The sequence below is a fragment of the Lycium ferocissimum genome, unplaced genomic scaffold, assembly GCF_029784015.1.
Source record: "Lycium ferocissimum isolate CSIRO_LF1 unplaced genomic scaffold, AGI_CSIRO_Lferr_CH_V1 ctg3441, whole genome shotgun sequence".
Lineage (NCBI taxonomy): Eukaryota > Viridiplantae > Streptophyta > Magnoliopsida > Solanales > Solanaceae > Lycium > Lycium ferocissimum.
In genome coordinates this window covers 43,006-58,717 of record NW_026725403.1, presented here as the reverse complement: position 1 = coordinate 58,717, position 15,712 = coordinate 43,006, and the positions used below count along the sequence as shown (strand labels likewise).

Genomic DNA, 15,712 nt, shown 5'->3' with positions numbered 1-15,712 from the left:
TAGTACATATTGATGTATAATATTTAGACAACCTTGGTGGTTTATGTTCATGGGTATGGTTGTCGATGGTTAGAGTAACATGCCATTATATTATATTGTAATACCTGTTCTTGCAGAGTATGACGCATATGAGCTAGCTTATGGACCACCTAGAAATAATAATAAGGTGTATGTTTAGAGGTACTCGGTAGGGTAACTCCGAGTGGCCGTCATGACACTCTAGTTGGGTCGTGACATGGACCAACAAAATGGGGTACCTGGTAAGAAGGGAGTGAGTGGATAGTCCCCGGGATTCGAGTGTATTTTGCTGGGGAAAGGGTACGGTAAGAGGTTCTAACGTGATTTAGGGTCGTGGAGCTTAGTGGAAGTGAGATGGTTCCAGGCGGGTATACAGGGAAATGATCGAGGATTGGCGAGCTCAGGGAAGGGAATAGAGGAGGAGGCCTCCTTCCCTCTATCGAGGCGTCCTTGCCTATTTTCATGGCTTCGCTCCTAGCTACCTTTTCTTGGAGCTCCGTCACGGCAGTCAGTAACGTGCTTTCACATCTTCGTGAGATGATACCTCCTGTGGGTCTTGGGTATCTCCTTCATGTAGAGCGAGCTCAGTTCCATTCTCGGGAGTACCAGTCATTTTCTCTTTGCCTTTGTCTAATAGGGATGCTAACACGACTTTTGATCTTGTGAAGTATGCCAGCTTTCAATACTACGCTAATTGGCCTCGTTCTATGAGACAAAAGTAACTCAACGGTAGATAATGTTAGTTACTTGTCATAAAGTACAAAAACAAAATTTCACACATAGATATTTAAAGTGCACATAGCACGTAAAATCACATCTTAAGCTTAAACACTTTTGATCCTCCGTCTATAAGGCTTAGGTGTTTGTGGGCTTTTAATGTTTGGCTGGATCTTGGTCCAATGGGCCTTTTTACTGTGGCAAGCCCTCTCTTGCTATAGAGGTTAATCAAATAGGGGGGGGGGGGGACTGTAATTTATATTATCTAGGGGCCAAGTATTACGTAGACTGCCTACGTATCCCGCCAGGGTAAATTAGGCCCTGTCGTAGTTCGTTTTACAATAGAAGGATACATACATCAAAAGTATCCTTTAGACTAAACCTAACTAGAGACATTCCCAGACCAGGCCCGGTTAGGGTTTCCCGCGTATCCCTCCATAGGGATGTCAGATCAGCGCGGTTCCTTACAATATTTATGGGGAGGGAGGCAACCTTTTATATGCAGAAAATAGGGACACCTATTATCTACCCGAAAATGCAGCTCCGCTAGTCGCTGTCCTTACGAACTCGCTCTCCCTTGTTCTTCTTTCTTCTTAGTACTGTAGTGGCAAGATGACCAAGTTCTCTCTAGTACTGATCTTTTGTTCCAGTTCGAGCTTGAAGGCATAGCACTCTTCTATATCATACACCATAGCTCCTATATGATACAGGCAAAACTTGTTCCTGTTAGGCCCTAGCTCTGGGCTCGTGGGTAGGTTCCACGGGTCTAACATTCAATAGACTTGCTAGAGTCGAGAATATGCGGTTGTATGATTCCTCGAAGATTGTGAAGTTATACCACCAGATCTAAGTGGCAGCGATGATTCCCTCTCCAGGGGTGATAGGATCACAGAGTAGTAGGGTGTGTAGCCCCCACAAAGTCCCGATTATCGTATCATCAATCAGACAGTCCCGATTATCCTATCATCAATCAGACTGTAAATTCTTCTTCTCAACCCCAAACACTCGTTTAGGGTGTGACCAGCTTGGTTGCGGTGGAACGGATATCTCTTGTATGCATACACTAACTCGGGTGGCAGTAACCTATCCCTGGTGGTGCAAGGCACTCCTGTGGCGACCATCCTTTCGTACACCTCCTTACAGGTGACAGGACGTCGGGCCACCATGAATGGGGAGGAATGGGCTTTTAAGGCGATCTCCTACCAAGCAGGCTCAGAGGGGCCTATCCTCCCAAAATTCTCAGACGTCATGGTGGAGGTGGTAGGCACCATTATGGGTGATAGTGCATAAAAGTCAGACCTCTCATTGGTCGGGGCATAGTAGTCAGATTCTTCATTGGCCTTGTTCTCAAATTCTGCGAACTCAGGGAACATCCCAAATGGTTCTTCTTCCCCCTCTTCTTCCACGTCAATAGGCTCTGATTCCTCTCCCTTCATATTCTGAGGATCCTCATCCTCTTCTTTGGGTTCTTCCTCCTCTACCGGTTCAGAGGCTTCCTGTTGAGGCTCTGACTCCTCTTGTGGGTCTGTCACCCAATGATCTAATCAAGCTCCTTGGCTTTCCTCTCTTCCTCCAGGGGCCCCTTCCTTAGGAGTCACGGGCCTCCTCTCCAGAGGTATATAGTTTAGCACTCACCTCCTCTGGGACATTCCTATAGTACTGCTCTTGGGGTATGCCCTCAGGTGGATTCCCAACCATCTCCAGTAGCCGGTCCACTTCCTCGATCTTCCTCCTTATCTCTTAGAGGTGCTTTTCCATCTGTAGTACTTTGTCTCTTAGCATCTCCGTTGTTTGTCCCAAAGTTCGCGTCTGTTGTTCTCCTTGGTTTGCCATGGCAAGTCAAACTTTTATTGGAGATAAATTTGGGTAAGTTTAACCCTTTGGTTTTTCTTTTTGATGTGTAGTTTCAGATCATTAGATCAAATGTATTCAAGCCTTAATATATGATAACACACATAGCAAGTAGACATGTGAAACACGTAGCAAGCATTCATGTAACTTTAACATATATTTATACTACTTGAGTTCCTAAAACCTTTTTTAGTTAAGGCTATCCTAATCCATTGAAACATGCAAGTGTAATTTGTGAAGGTGAACCATTGCCTCGAAAAATCATCATATAATAATAATAGAATATCTTCCCCGGAGGGATTGCAAAGATGATAAAGCCAACAAGGGGCTCAATATAGAGCAGTAAATCAGCAAGTTTCTCCTCCAGCAGGTGACGTCAAAGCCTGGCTAGTTTTGGCTTTCTTCACCCTCTGAAGGGTAGTCTGAATCCGCAGTCGTGCTTGCTACATCTCCATTCTGACTATCACTGGATCCATTTTTTCTAGAATCCGGGCTAAGTGTTCGTCCGTATTTTTCAGGCATTCTTTCAGGTGATCTTCTTCCTGGGCATTGCGGGCAAGTGTGGGCCTTAGGATAGGTGGTCGGGCTAGGTGCCCCTGCAGCCACTCGTGACACCCTGGGTTGCATCCTGCTGTAAACCTGTCTGGGGCTAAAGTGTCTAGGCCCCAACTCACGCGACTGTTCCACTCTCTAAGAATCACCCCGGTATTTTTGATCTTTTGCCCCGTGTGCTCAAAGATGAAATGCTCAGGATTTCCTACCTGAGGTATCACTTGCCTCCTGCCGAATTGCCTCAAGACCCGAGACGAAAGTAAGGAAGGATTCCTCGAACCCTGGCTAGTGGAACAAAAGGAAAATTCCTACCTCTGACCACCACATTTTCTGTTATGAAGTCAGGGAATATCCACTAGATCCTACCCTCAGTCAGTTCCTCGAAAAAATCGGCCCATGCCCCTTTGGACATATAACCAATGTTTGGACAGTAGTTTGTGAGACGATTTATCCTGTTGTGGTTGCTCAGGTATTAGACCTTCTTAGCCATGTTTATGTGTTTGATAATCCACCATTGTAACAACATGCTACATCCTTGGAAGTATCGGAAACCATTCTAACACTTGTCCAATGCCCGAAAGATATCTGCCAAAATGATGGACGCCAAATCAAAGTACCTTATCTCTTGGTCCTTGGTTATACCGTGGAAAATGTCATGGGCTAAGTAGATCACTCGGGTGTCTACGGCTATTGAATCCCCTTATGAAAATACCATAATACCCAATAAAGCTATGATGAATGCCAAGTGTCTAACAGCTTCCCACTCCTCTCTACTCTTAAATTCTCTCTGGTACAATGTATATCCCATGGCATCTCCGAATCTCCGATACAAATCCCTAAAGGTTACAGTGGGTCCTTGCACACAGGGCGCCTCAGTTAGTGCAAGAAACTTCTTGATTTGGCCGACTGTGGGCATTTGCAGAAATAACAGGTGGTGATCTAGTTTGTGTCATCTCCTTAGATAGGTACCACTGGTGTCTATGGCATTTCTGATCTCTTCTAAAGTTGGGTTCATCTCAATTTCGTTGAAGCGGAATAACATTTCCTTATCGTCCCAATGTCCGATTAACACCTCGATTAGTTTTGGATGACCTTTTATTGTCATGATAGTGGATAAATGACCCAAGGTGCAGCTAATGGTTTTCTTGTGAGCATCCTAACCATGCCCACTGGAGCCTCGATGATTATGTCAAAACGGATGCGACCTTCCATCTACAAAATAAAACATGGTTAGGATTTCCCCCATCCCACAGGATCAATGGTTGATCACATAGGCACTAAACATGCTTCCACATAGCATATAAATGAAATACGGTGTTCTTCGGGTCATAGACCGTCCGGACACGGGGTAGTATTCCTTAATGAGCTTTGGGTAGGTCTGAGATAGCCAAAGCTCATCTAGGTATGAATGCTTTAGTTCAGCAGGGATTTAGCTTAGCTCTATCCTAGTTTTACTAAAGTGGGTTTTCACAAAAGACCAGGAACCCGAGCGAACAACTAGGGCTGAATCGTCAGGGCTGTTGGACGACCACGAACCAATGCCGCCTCATAACGGTTCCAAAATAAGTATTTGGTTTTTTTTTAGTGAAGGTATGACCGCGTATTCCGTGAAGTCTCCTTTGGAATAAAAATATAAAATAAATGCCAGGAGTGGCAAAGTTACGATATGCATGCAATGACAGTTGATATTTGCGGGAAAATAAGCACATAAACAGTTAAGGAAAATATATACCCACATTATATTGGAACCCTTAGTTAGAACCTTTAAATTCCCAGCGGAGTCGCCATCTATAATGGCTCGCATTTTTCGTGGGCGGGGTTAGCGCTCGAAAAAGCTACTTCGAAATCGTTGGTGCTCTTTCGGACTTTGTTTTAAAAGAGTCGCCACCTAATTTTTAGGAAATTAGGAAAACTAGTTTTGAAGGGTTTATTCATTCACCGTGAAAAATCCTTCTTAATCCAAAGTTCTAGGTAAGGGTTCTAGTGATCCCCTAGGGAAGGTGTTAGGCACCCTAGTATTAAGGATCCATACTATACGGTTGACCTTCGAATTTCAATGTGTGGGTATTTGCATGAACTGTCTATTTAGTGTAAATTCTCGTAAAAATTTGTCCTTTTATTGCATATCAAATTCTCTTTGAAAAGATTGAATGTAGTTCCCTTATATTTGGGCTATTTTTAGGTTGGATCTATCATATACCAACAAATATGTTTCCTCTAATATATGAGGATAAATGATTTTTGTAAAGAGGAAAATTATTTTATGATAAAGTATATATGTATTTCCAGTTCATGCCTTAATCCACACTTGGTTTGGGTCAATCGTATACGCACGCCAAGAACTCCTTACTTAGTATTCCATTTTTCCGAAGAAACGTTTTAGCATATTTTAAAAGAAATCATCTTGGTTTGGCATTTGGGGCATAAAAGAATAAGGTCCGAATTTGTTACGAATAATAGGCGATAATATCTCTTTAAAACTAAGGGTTATGTGAAATCATGCCTGTTTAAAGGAAGAAAGAATTATGATTTTTGGGGTATGAAAAACGTAATGGGCTCTAGCCCGGAAAATGCGTATTTGTGTTTGCTTCATTTTTGAAGAAAAGGATGTCCAGTTCGGTTTTGAACTCAATTTTAGGCTTATGGCAATTTGGTGGGCTTTGGCCCAAAAACTTTATTTTGTTTGTTGGGTTTTATTCAAAACCGTGCCGATTTTAAGTAAAGCATAGTATATATTTTGATTTGATTTTTGAGTTCACATGATACAAAATTTTATTTATTTTTACAACCGGTTTTATTATGAAAAACAAAATAGTGCGTTCCTTTTAATTTTTTGAAATGAAGACTTTGACAAATAATTCTGATAAAACCGCTTGTACCCGAGTTTCTAAATCAAATTTATTTTTTATAGGAAAAACATCTGTTTTGCTTTATTTAGAAATTCACTTTGAAAATAAGAAAAAATAAGACGGGTTTTAGAAATTTGCGAAGGGAGCCTAAAGTCCAACTAAACGGCTTAAGTACCGTTTGCCTAAAGCGTCTAGTCCCAACCATTTGGTTTCCAACAATATTGTGAGTTTACAAATAAAAGTATGAAGGGAAACGTATCACACAACATGAATGAAATAACTTGGGGTGTACCAAGCCCCTTAACCATTTTAACCCATCGTTGGGCCTTCATAAATACGCATATTAGCTTCCCTTTCTCGTACTCAGCAGAATCTGAAAGAATTGTCCTATTGGCCCAATAAGGAGGCTGTGTCCTCGGCCCAAGTGGCCATGCGAAGAGTAAGAGAGGGGGGGGGGGAGTGTTACACCTCAAAAATTTTCACGTCATTTGCAAATTAACGTAAGCTCGGAGAGGTCATGGAACCCTTATAAGATTAAGGAGTACTCTTAACAAGTGTTAAGCAAGTCTTTAAAGGTTCTGGGATTAAGAAAATTAAAGAAAAAATAAGTTTGTCAAAAATTTGGAAAAAATTTGATAGAAATTTTGGGTCAAATTTAGAAAAGAATATCTCTTAGCATATGAAGAGTTTTGAGGTAAAGTAAAAGCATAAAATGAAGTTCATGAAGTCTAGTTTCTAACACAACTAACCTCTTGTCAATATGATGTCAGAGTAGAGAATTATAGACGTTACAAGTCAGGCGGGCAGAGTAGAAACGCACAGCTACAGTGCGCGACACGCGCGCTACAGTGCGCGGAAAGTTCTATGTCGATGCAAACCGACCCTAGAACAGTATAAAAAGGGGATTTACCCCTTATTTTTATTCAACAACCTCCCAAACCTTCCCTAACCCTCTAGAAAATTCTCCCAACTTCCTCCATAAAATTTTAGCCCAAATTATGTGAAATCTCGGGATTTAGGCTCGGGAAGCGCATAAGGTCTTGCAGTTCTTGTTCTAAACAATGAATCTCGATGAATCAAAGGAGGCCGCCAAAGATAAATAATATTTAAAGCACTACCAACCTTGATTGAGGTAAGATATTCTTTACTATGGATATTGTGAATTGTATCATGGAAATTTAGTGGTTAAAGCTTCGTACAGTCTAGTGGTTAGTTGACAAATTGGGAAACATCGTGTGGGATGTTCTATTGAGCATATTGATATTGATGATGATGTTGTTGATATTGGTGTTTCTATTGTCATTTTTTTGTTAGTATTGTGATTTCGGGCTAAGGATATAAACAGGGTAGATGTTGCCTGAATTTCAGTAGATTCTAAGAGGATTTAATTTGATGGCTTAAGACAAGCATATGACGATAAGCCTAACAATAGTATGAATTCTCTTAAATGTAGATTTATGAGCTTGGAAGGACAAGCGTTAAGTAATTAAAGCTAAGACGACCGAAAAGGTATGTTAAGGCTAGTCCCTTTCTTTCTAAAGGCATGATTCTTTTCTTATGAACCCATAAATGTTTTCCATAATTTCCTTATTCCCATAAATCGAGAAGTTCATGATTCTCAAAGTTCTTATATTGCTAAATATAGATTTTTCCAATGATGATAATGATGATAAAGATGATCCCATTTCTAGAGATTCCAAAGTTTACAGTCTTTATGCTATTATGAGATTATTGAGTTTAGTTCATGAATTCCTTGATTTTATTCATTGTTTTTTATCTCACCCTATGATAATTGTTTCTTCAAGGTGAGACATAGCAATGATGATTGCTCCATAATATAAATTGGAGGTTACCGACCTTACGTCACTCCGATAGAGTTGTAGCTTTTAATAGGGCTCTCATGCACACTTGTTGTATATGTATGTGTTTTCTCACACCGTAACTATATGACCGGGTAGCACCACTATGGTGGGCGGCTTATGGATAATGATAATAACACCGTGCCTATATGGCCTGGCAGCACCACTAGTGGGCAGCGTGAGATGGTTACCCCAGACGTGGGCTAATGATTATGTTATATATATGTATGAAAAATATTTTCCTTAGAAAGCTAAGCATGCCGTGGTATCCGCTTTATGAGGCAATCAGATGTACAAGTTATCTTTATCTCATGTTATATTACATATTTCTTGTTATGTTGTTATTCAGGCCTTACATACTCAGTACACTGTTGGTACTGACGTCCTTTCTTGTGGACGCTGCGTTCATTCCCTCAGGTAGATAGATAGATGGACCAGACCCTTAGGAGCTTCATCAGCGGAGTTTCAAAAGTGCTCCAGCTGCTTCGGAGCTGCAGTTTATTGGCACTACTCTTGTGTATAGATATACTTGGGCATGGCGGAGTCCTGCCCTGTCTTCATGGATTCCTGTATTCTATATGGAGGCTTGTAGACAGATGTGCATAACTAGAAGTCCCATATCATTATCAATTCATATTGTTGTATTATATTTTAGCAGCCTTATTAGCCTATGTTTATGGAATAGTTATTGATGATTATATAGCGATGTGTCATTATCTTGTGATATATGTCCTTACAGATTATGAAACCTATGAGCTGTCATTGTGGTCCACCTAGATATGATTATGAGATGTATGTTCAGAGGTGCTCGGTGGGTTAGCTCCGGGTGCCCGTCATGGCCCTCTAGTTGGGTCGATAGTAATAATTTTAAGATAGACGTAACCAAACTGCTCTAACATGATTTTTTTTCTCATAGTGCTTTTTAGTGATGTGTGGGCTGAGTATTTTGGAATGAAATTAGGGTGGTTACCACCATCCTTGTTCCTAGTGTCGTACAAGATTCAAGATGTTTCATCGAAGCCCAGACATGGCTGGCACTGGGGGAAGGTTTGACCAACCCCAAATGGTCCTCAACATTACCACAATCAAGCACAAGTGCACAGTTCAAACCAATTACCATTGAACAGTTTAGCCTTCAACCCAGGATACAAAAAAGCGAACATAACTCTTAAGAAACAAAGATAATACTTCACTATACGTCATTACTACCACTTAATCACACCAAGGAACAGGAATATTGTCACGACCCGACTAGGGCCATGACGGGTACCCTGGGCTAACCACCGAGCACCACTCATTTTACTACTTATCCTGCCTTCATTCATATTTCTCATCATTCATAATCATAGGAAACGACTTTCATTTAAAACATATTTACTTGATAAACATCAGCTCTTTAGGCTATCAAAATAATAATGTACATACGTGCGTATACATATGCGAAAACAGTGAGAACATACTACCCACACATACGTATCTACGAGCCTCTACTGGAGTACTAGACACATGCACGGGACAGGACCCCGTTGTGCCCAAAATATGTAGGTACAAAAATCCTGTCTCAAGATAGCACCTCCAGAATAAAGGAGTGCTCTCGGGCAAACCTTTCTACGAACCTCGGGTCGCCTCTTTGTTTACCCGTGGGCATGAACACAAACGTCCAAAGAAAACGACGGTCGCACGAACATTTGTACCGAGTATGTAAGGCATCAACAATAATAATACATAATAGGAGCATAAGGGATAGCATAAGTTAAAAGAACTGTCCATTTCTCATGATACCTTTTTAACAGTCGTCGTACGTACTTACCCCTTTATTCCTCTAAAGATACACTTGTTACATCCACATGTTTACATATACAATAGTTTGTAATGCATTACAACCACGTACCCGGCCATATAGGCTCGGTATCATCCGTACTCAGCCCTCTCGGGACGCGATAATGTCTGTACTCGGCCCTCCCTGGCTCGATGATATCCGTACTCGACCCTTTCGGGACTCGATAATATCCGTACTTGGCCCTTACGGGTCTCGATGCATACATACACATATATATATATAAAAATCATGAATGAAGTCAACATCATCCTTAACATTATTATACGACGCATAGGCATATCATGACCTTAGCATAACTAATCGTAACCTTGTCATCATCTTGCCTTCATCATAACACATACATATACATACCATATTATCGTATCCACTCATACATATTTAAACATTATCCGTATTCGGCCACGTAGTGGCTCGACAATATCACATACATGTCTTCCGTACCCGGCCATGACGAGGCTCGGTATATCTCATCATCATCATTGCCATTACTATGAAAATCTTTTATCATCACATACATCTCGTAAGCTTATCATAACTTTTCATAAAGCATGTATTTGGATTAAGGATAATCTATTGAAAATAATATCATTTTCATGGCATGAACTTCATAACAAATACTGTATACTTATCATTATTATTCATCTCATGAGCAAATCATGGCTTTATCATAATTTTCTCATCATAGTATGCTCATCATAATTCATCATAATGCATACATGGGACTCGTGGACGATTATACTTTATCGGGGTGACGTAAGGTCGTGAACCCCCGATTACATTATGGAGCATTCATGAACATTCCACCTCACCTTGAAGGATTTAGCACATAAGGTGAGTGTATACAATAATCAACATCAATGAACTATGATAGCTTCATTAGCTTTAGAACATCATATCATGAACTATAGCTTCTTTAGACTTAGTTTACTATCATCAATATCGTACTCACCGCATATCTCTTATCTCATATGGCTTATTCATGAACAAGGACTTATAGCTTCTTGAAGATAGGAAATTCATAAGAAGGACGAAAATCATGCCATAAGATTCATGCCTTAGAAAGAAAGGACTAGCCTTACATACCTTTGTCGTTTAGTTACTATATTGCTGGCTCGTTCTCCTTTAATGCCCACGTCTTTACCTTCAAGAGAGTTCGTATCGACGTTAGCTAAACATTTATAAAGACGTGCTTACTAAAGCTAGAGAAAATTAGGCAGCATTTCCTTTGTTTATACGACTTCCTCCATATTCCATATCATCTACCAACCATTCATAACAACAATCACAATATCATAACCAACAATCGTCATTCGTTCACGTTATTCACATTTCGTGATTTACCTTCAATTCTCCAAAATCATGTTTCTTCACGTATAATACTTATTCCATATTCTAAATGTCATTTATAACATATTCATAGTCACAACACCTCCATATTCATAATTCAATCTAAACTATTACTCAACATTGACACTATTCCTACCTCTATGACCCATTTCACATTTTCTTCTACAATTCAAGTGTTTCAACTTTGCAATACTTCAAACATCATGAAAATACCACAAAACATACCTTAGATAATGGTAGAATAAGTCTTGAGTGGAATACTCTCCTTGCACCCAAAACCCTAGTTTACTTCTTTTGGAATTTCTTGGTTTAGATGACTTTAATGAGTTTTCCAATCTTGATTCTTGTTGGTTTGATGAAGTTGATCATAGATTTTCCTTGAATTCGTGTGGATGAAGTGTATGGAATGTTCTAGAGGTCTTGAGAGAGATGAAGAAGTGTGTGGAATGAAATAAATGAAGTGGGAACATCATTATATAATTGAACTAAGTTCAGCCCGTCGGGACTTCCACTGACCCTTCCACGGTCCGTGGAACATGGTGCTGTCCGTGGAACTGGTCGTGGTTCACGACCAGATAGCCACCACCTCTACTGGCAGTTCCACGGACCATTCCGCGACCCGTACAAGGTTTCACGGTCCGTGGAAGTGGCCGTGAAACTCACAGCTCCTCCGAAGTTGTTCCCGTCGTCTCGTTTGACCTCCAATCCTTATGGAACCTTCTTAACACTTGTTTATCACTTCATTAGCAATCTAAGGGACGTGATAACTTTTCCCCAAAACATCATTAGGCCATCATCAACTTGTTACTCGAAATTCTCGTCTGATACCTATCTCATACATTGCCTTCTCTTGGCAACTTTCTCGTCTAACATCGGATGTCTTTAAAATCTTAGTTAAGGTCATCAAATGAAATACCATACTCTTTGTACTTTTCGTTAGTCTAGTCACTGTACAACAACAAAAAATTTCTCCGGGGTGTAACATTCTTCCCCCTTAAAAACATTCGTCCTCGAATGTTAAGCACTCGAAAATTCTACGAAAATTTCGCCAGAGTCTCCCCTATAATATGGCACTACCATCCTATCACAACAACCCATAATAACAATGCCTCACAGGGCCACAATGTAATAGCAATAGAATTTGGCCACACACGACCCAAATGCATAAAAGGAAAACATACATACCTTATGATCTCAACGTCTCGTCTTGGCCCTCTTCCGGGGGCTGAAATAAGTGTGGATAATCTCATAGGGTCCAATATATTGAGGACTCAATTTCCCCTTTCTTGCTATATCTCATCACACCTTTCATTTGAATTGCTACATCTCGTTGATCCTTTTCTTGCTCAATAATGATATTAAGTCTTACATGGTTTGCAAATCTATCCCACTTGGTTTCATTGGCAAAGTATAAATACTGGCAAGTCACATAATCGTTCTTGGGTGATTTGTGTGCATACACACCTATACATATGCATGTATCCGCATCTGTATACATATTCATGTTCGTAGTCGTATTTCCATTCATACTCGCATTCATTTACATATTCATTTTCATAGCATTCCATACCCGTAACACATTGTCCTCGTATTCGTATCATATACATATCACATATATTACATATACTTAGCATATTCGTACTCACATTGATTTCATATACATAGCATTTACATAGCATACCCGACCACGAAGAGTCGGTATTTCACATACCTGGCCCTTCCAAGGCTCAGGGTTATCCGTACCCAACTGTAGTGGTGCGCGCGCAGCATTATATATATATAAATATACATATACTATATTATACACGGCCATACAAACTCGAGGTTCCATAATAGCCATACATAGGCACATATACATATAAGATCATAGGCATCTTTAACGTCATTACTATCGTCGTTCATTACATCTATCTGTCACATCTTAGGGTCTATCGTTCAATCTCTATACTTGTGTTCTTTTTTTTTTTTTTTACTCGCTTCCCCCCTTAAAGGGTTTTTTTCCTGTACCATTTTTAAATCCATCGCCTCGCCTTCAAATCTTTAATTCTTATATCTCTTACTATACTACATCTTATTCATGCCGTTTCCCATGATTTATAGCTACGATAATCCATGTGTGAGGGCTTAACATACTCGTGTCTTACCTCTCTTCTTTATCTTATACATAAGTAGCTCCTTATAGTCATAGACTCATCGTCATCACTATCTTGGAAGTTCTACTCTTCATACCTTACTTCCTTAAACTTGAGAACCATAATACCACATATCATACTTTACCTATTACCGTCGCTACATAGCATAAAACCTCTCAATTCATACTTGCTTATTAATACAAATATTTATTCCTCCCTTAACACATAATCAAAGGTGTAGATATACCTGTGACGGCATCGGGGAGTGACTCTAGATCCTGTCGCTCAGCCAATGCATATGTACGATGCTGAGGACCACTCGGATTAAGCGCTCTCCCCCTGCCGCTACCCTGTCCTGCTGGTGTCTGGGAGTCTTACCCCGGAGGGCGCATGGATGACGAAGAACCGGCTGCGGACCCCATGGGCTGAACCGCATGCCTACCGCCTCGAAATGGGCACTCTCTCATAATATGACCTGACTGGCCGCAAACATAGCAAACGTCCAAACCCAATCGGCACGGTCCCCAATGTAGCTTACCGCACTTGGTACATTGTGGTATAGATGATCTCATCTGGCCTGAATCACTCCTATACCGAGAGCCCGACTCTCTGAAACTCTGATCCGGTCCGGAATGAATAGAGCAATCGAACCTCTGTCCTGCAACTCGTAAAGGTACACTAGTCACCGACTGGCCTGAGTGTCTAGAATATAACTGCCTCGATCCTCCTCTATAGTCGCTATCGGCGCCCATGGATCTGGCCCTCTTACTTTGCCCCTTATCAATATCACGTTCGCCCTTTTGCGGATGTTGTTGCTCTTCTAAATTCTGGGCATGGGCTTGAATGCGGGAAATATCCATCCCGTCTTGCAATGAAGCCGTTAAACATTCTTGATATAAATGTGGCCCTAAGCCACTCACAAACCTGTGCACCCTATCCCCCATGTCGGCCACCATGGTTGGAGCATATCTAACCAATGAATTAAACTGAAGGCTATACTCCCGGGTACTCATATTGCCTTGCTTCAAATTTAAGAACCTATCAACTCTAGCTCGGCAGACCTCGGGTGGCAAATAGTGATGGATGAAGGCATCTACAAATTCTTGCCAAATCGAGGGAGGCGCATTCTCTTTCCTTGATAATATCCAATTGTTATACCATAGGACCGCCACATCCCGGAGTCTATAAGATGCTAACTCTACAGATTCGGTTTCCGAGGCATGAATAATTCTCAATGTCCTCAACATTTCATCAATAAAACCTTGAGGGTCTTCATCCGGCTTCGATCCGAAAAACTCCGGGGGATTCAAACTCATGAAATCACGGGCTCTAGTACTAACAGCCTTGTCACTTAAACCCGAACCTTGCCGCTGTGTCTGGGCGGCAACTAACTATGTCAATAACTGGATGGCTTCGGTCCCTTATTGACCCGAAGTAGATGGTGGAGGAACTGGAGGAATAGGAGCTGGAGCTAAAGCCCCTTATTGCTCTTCCGTAATAGGAGGAGTAGTGGAGGTATTAGATGGAGCCTCATTATGTGATTCGCCCTCATCTATATTCATTGGCGGCTCTCTTTCTGCCCGCCTTTTTATCGTAGTCTTGCCCTTCTGGGCGGCTTTAGCTTTTTCCTTTGGCGGCATTTCAGAAATCATAGCACACTCATTAGGGAGGATCAAATCTTATACTCGGCTCTATCGCACGATCTCATAAGAAGAAAGATGATCATTTTTCCTAAATGCCCTGTAGCCTCTTGTTTATTGGCGTGGCGCACAACATACCATAAACAAGACTCTACTAGACACGCCTCGTAGACACTTTCTAGGACTGAACCGCTCTGATACCACTTTGTCACGACCCGACTAGGGCCATGACGGGTACCTGGGGCTAACCACCGAGCACTACTCATTTTACTACTTATCCTGCCTTCATTCATATTTCTCATCATTCATAATCATAGGAAACGACTTTAATTTAAAACATATTTACTTGATAAACATCATCTCTTTAGGCTATCAAAATAAAAATGTACGTACGTGCGTATACATATGAGAAACCTGTGAGACCATACTACCCACACATACGTATCTACGAGCCTCTACTGGAGTACTAAACATATGGACGGGACAGGACCCCGTCGTTCCCAAAATATGTATGTGCAAAAATCCTGTCTCAAGATAGCACCTCCGGAATAAAGGAGTGCTCTCAGTCGGCTAACAGCTTCTACGAATGGATCGGGTCGCCTCCCTATTTACCTGTGGGCATGAACACAGCATCCAAAGAAAACGGACGTCAGTACGAACATTTGTACAGAGTATGTAAGGCATCAAGAATAATAATACATAATAGGAGCATAAGGGATAGCAGAAGATAAAAGAACTGTCCATTTCTCATAATACCTTTTTAACAGTCGTCGTACGTACTTACCCCTTTATTCCTCTAAAGATACACTTGTTACATCCACATGTTTACATATGCAATAGTTTGTAATGCAGTACAACCACGTACCCGGCCATATAGGCTCGGTATCATCCGTACTCGGCCCTCTCG

The 15,712-nt window shown here is 41.1% G+C and overlaps 1 protein-coding gene across 1 annotated transcript; it reads right to left on the bottom strand.

The window, feature by feature from the left end:
- Positions 1-1,934: 1,934 nt before the first annotated feature.
- On the bottom strand, positions 1,935-2,433 carry LOC132044063 (histone chaperone ASF1-like). Its single transcript, XM_059434551.1, has 2 exons — positions 2,334-2,433; positions 1,935-2,260 (listed from the first exon to the last, which is right to left on the bottom strand). Exons 1-2 carry the CDS (start codon positions 2,431-2,433, stop codon positions 1,935-1,937), a joined length of 426 nt encoding a protein of 141 aa, XP_059290534.1.
- Between the last annotated feature and the right edge of the window lie 13,279 nt (positions 2,434-15,712).

Excerpts from the sequence above, each read along its gene's own strand:
- LOC132044063 (XM_059434551.1), bottom strand. The coding sequence starts at position 2,433 with ATGGTTGGGAATCCACCTGAGGGCATACCCCAAGAGCAGTACTATAGG. Across the intron at positions 2,261-2,333 it reads TACCTCTGGAGAGGAGGCCC|ACCCACAAGAGGAGTCAGAG; the intron begins GTGACTCCTAAG and ends ATTGGGTGACAG.